This window comes from Morone saxatilis, unplaced genomic scaffold (assembly GCF_004916995.1).
Source record: "Morone saxatilis isolate NCDOM2014 unplaced genomic scaffold, NCSU_SB_2.0 Contig7, whole genome shotgun sequence".
NCBI classification, from domain to species: Eukaryota; Metazoa; Chordata; class Actinopteri; family Moronidae; genus Morone; species Morone saxatilis.
In genome coordinates, this window is record NW_023340246.1 from 8,538,818 (window position 1) to 8,542,927 (window position 4,110).

At 39.1% G+C, this 4,110-nt stretch overlaps 1 protein-coding gene across 1 annotated transcript in view; it reads right to left on the minus strand.

The window, feature by feature from the left end:
* The window catches only part of ino80 (INO80 complex ATPase subunit), a gene marked incomplete in the record, with an annotated part of 42,127 nt that overhangs the window by 2,654 nt on the left and 35,363 nt on the right, over positions 1-4,110 (minus strand). Inside the window, 2 exon segments of the mRNA XM_035678769.1 lie at positions 1,818-1,989; positions 3,539-3,694. Of these exon segments, the coding sequence (XP_035534662.1) occupies positions 1,818-1,989; positions 3,539-3,694 (328 nt within the window).

Below are 4,110 nucleotides of genomic sequence, written 5' to 3' on the forward strand. Positions count from 1 at the left end.
AATATCAGGCCAGGTGTACAACTCCTATTCTTTTTTCTTTCTTTTTTTTATAACTGTTTCAGTACAAGGATGGATAGATAACCATATACTGGAAATACATACTTGCTTAAACAGATTATAGACAGACGATACAGAAATCAAGTTAGGCAGGAATACACAGCCCTGTAGTTCTGGCTTGGCCTTAACCCAGTCCTTCAAAGATACCAAAATTGACATTTTACTGTAATATATAGGAATTATTACACATTAATAATTACTCATCATTACCTAAAGTACAGGTTCAAGCAGAAGCTGACATACTACTCTCATTTTTCCATACTGTTTGCAGAATGAGAGCCAGTGTCTGCCTCACTGGTAATGTACCTAATCCTTCCCGTACCTTCTCCCCCTCTTTTACTCTCAACCCTCTCCACCCTCTCCACTGGTCTGTATTTTCTTTGCATGTTTCCATCCAGACACTGTGCTGTGCAACCCTTCTCTGGGGGGAGATGAGGCTAACCTATCACTAACACCCAGACACAGATGAAAACCCTTCCACAAATCCCTCGCTCTTACCCTCCCATCAGGCCTTAATCTCACTCTTCCTCCCTTTTCACTCGCTTGCCCAAGTCCACCAATTGCTCCCTCATTCTTGACCTTCATTCTCTTTCAAACCTTTCATTATAGCATCATTCATTTATCATCTCTGAAAACACCTACTTCTCTCCCAACTTGCTGGGCCTTTTTAGCACAAGCCATTAATAATCTCTCTGGCAGGAGCCTCTTAGCATGGCAGCAAAAATCCCAAATGGGTTTCAATGCAGCAGCATGTATTTAGGAGGGATTACCTTATTGCAATGCATCCAAAGTGCAAATATTCTGTACAAGCAATTTAAACTATAGGCTCCCTATCTATCTGGATCCCATAGTACGGAACATACTAAAACACTGCAGCCAGGGCAAAATAAAACCCTCTTAAATCTAAATAATCAGCTGCCTAATACATATGAGGTAACAGACTACTTGTCTCAATGGACGCAAGCCTATTAAAACCTGACAGTAAAGAGAACATAACAAACTGGACTTCTGTGTTGCAGCAATGACCTTTATATAAGCCACACTGATTTGCTTTTCCAACATTGTTTTATCATGGTAATACTGTGTCAGAGATAACACAGGTTGTTTTATTTGGCACATTTGGAGCTTTCAGAACGAAGGGCAGTGCATGTACCGGGATTATCTGAAATTAGGAAGCCATTAAATATGAACATTCTGACAGTGTGCGTCATTCTACTTGTGATATAAGAAGAATGTCCCTGTAGGTGTAAAATATTGTTCTGTGGTAATTACATTTACAATATCCTACAGCTTAGAGTTGAAGGTTGAAAGGTTTTTGAAGCTCCATACTGATTTGGATAGTTTGAATTGTAGCTTTTAATTTTACTCGTATTTGACTAATGTATTTAAATTCTATGGCAGAGAAGTAATCAGATTACCTTAAGTAAAAGTATCAATACCAGAGTGCAAAGTAAAAGTCCTGCATTCAAAACGTTACAGCGGTATCATCAGTAAGAATGTGCATGTAAGCAGCATTTTATTGTTGAAGTAGTTGTGGTGGAGCTAATTTGAACTACTTTATATACTATTTGGCACTTTAAAATAAATAATTTATATTAAAGGCTGATCATTTGTATTAAGATAATAAAATAAAATGCTGTAGTACTTGTGCTTAATTATGCACTTAACTAGTAACTGAGTTAATAATAACTAATTTTTACCATTTTCATGACAGAAATTAAAATTTGCAAGTATTTATTATTCTTGCTCCATTGTCTCACCATTCATATTGTCAGAGACTGATCCAGTCACAGAGGAGGGGGAGTTGGTGGCACGGGACTGCGGCGCAGAGGACACAGGATCATCCACGATGACCAGCATGTCGCTGCTGCTCTCGTCCGCGTCAGCATCCGGGGGTAAAGAGCCAGGCTGGAGCTCGCTGCTCAGGGAGATCTGGCCGTGCACAGGAGCAGACACAGACATACACACAGGCTGGGGGTCAGCACCACAGGGATCAAGGGAACCGGGCCGGTACAGCAAAGGGAAACAATAGAAAAACAATTCCGAGGAACGAAGAGGAGAGGGAAGGGAGCAAAGAAGGACAGGAGGCACAGGATGTATGGAATAGGATAGATAAGTAGAAGTAAAAAAAATAAGGGAAGTAAAGAATTGATTGAGGAATTGTGATAGGATAGAACAAGATTGAATGAAAGAAGAAAGTAATGTGGAAAGAGAGGAATCAATAAACAAAACAGGAGTAAATATTAAGAGGATACAGTTTGTGGATATATACCAAAGTGACCTAATGGAAAAGCCACTACCATCCACTGCAACATATATCACAGTCATGTACATGACTTAGCTCAAGAAATACAGGCATATCTATTGACAATATGAAATTTAGTATTCAATTATATGCTGATGACATTGTGTTGGTTGCCGAAAAAAGAGATTAATTTAAAAAAAAAAAAAGGCTGAATATTATGAGTTTATGGTGTAGTAAATGGAGACTTGCTATTAACAGTGAAAAAGCTAAAATTATACTTTATAAAGCATTGTGAACGAAAGTGTAACCATATCTTTCATAAAAATGTGAGCTTTTAGAGTCAGGGGAAGAGTGTTAGGATCTGTATTGAATAAAATTAAATTGTGTCCTAACCTTGGTTTTTCAACACATTCAAAACTTTGGTTCATGGTCGGTTCAATTATATTTTGTGCTGTAGGAGTATAGGGTTTTAAGGTTCCCGCTGACAGTATGCTATCAAGAGTCAACTCAATAGATGCCTTCCTCGGGTGCATAAGCATACTGCTAAGTAGGTTCTTGAAGGAGACATAAGATGGAATTCAGAGATTTGGAATATGCCAAAGCTCAGAAATTATGTTAAAATCAAAGCTGATCTCTACATAGAACCATAAATAACATTTTATTTACAGAGAGGGCAGCATGTGCTCAGTTAAGAACTGGTCCTGATTTTAACGGTAGTCCTGGAGAGCAGTGTTTATGTGTTTTCTGTGATCTTTTTGAGAATGAATTTCATTTTGTATTGCATTGCCCCATACACAGTGCAGTGACTTGAGTAATCATCTGTTTAAAGAAATCAAGTTGAAGAACCCTGATTTGTTTTAGTTGTCTGAAGGTGATATGTTGAGTTGGCTCTTTGCTGAGGAAATTTTTGTCTTAGCAAGATTTCTAGAAAATGCATGGGACCTAAGACAGAGAACATTGTATCCGAAAAAAGAAAACATTTCTGTCATGGAACCTAAATGTTTTGAATTGTGGTCTTTTTGAAATTATGGAACTGTATATTATGATTTGCAATGTGGCTATCCTGGTTATTGTCTTGTAAACCCATATGGGCTGAGCACCATATGGAACAGGACACTTAAGTACGTAAGTAAGTAAGTAATCAATCATCTATATATAGTATTCCCCTCCTCCACTTCCTTCTCTTTTGATATAAGGACAGTCACTCCACTCTGTTTTTACCCAGAATTCCCTCACCTCACTAAAAGGACTGGGCATGGCCGAGTCCATCTCTACACTGATGAAGGAGTCGTCTCCATCTGCAGAGAGGTTGGAGTTGTCGGCTGAAGGCGCATGAGAGATGACCAGGTTCACCTCCTTTTTCCTCTTGTTCTCCGACTCCTCGTTCTTCTTCTTCAGATTAAAAACAGAAAAAGGGGAGGGGAAGAAGGGGAGGAGGAGATTTAGCTACAATCCATTCCTGGTTGTAGCTAAATCTCCCTTAACATTCCACTTTCAAGGCCTACAGACGTCTATGTGGAGTGTTCAGTTGGTTGGCCTGTCTGTCCAACACTTGAGTAGAGAGCAAGAAAACTCACCACGTACAAGCCAGATTGCAGTGAAATCTGGTAAGGATACGTTCCCAAGACCATGCCATTTAATGATTTTGACGACCCCCCTGACCTCGTATTTAGCACTACCTAAATCCATGACAAGATATCTCAAACGAATGGTTGGATTTCCATCAAATTTTGTCTGGATAATCCCCAGAGGACAAATCCTAAGGTTTTTGATGACTATCTAGCCCTTTCTCTGGCTTGAGGTCAAAC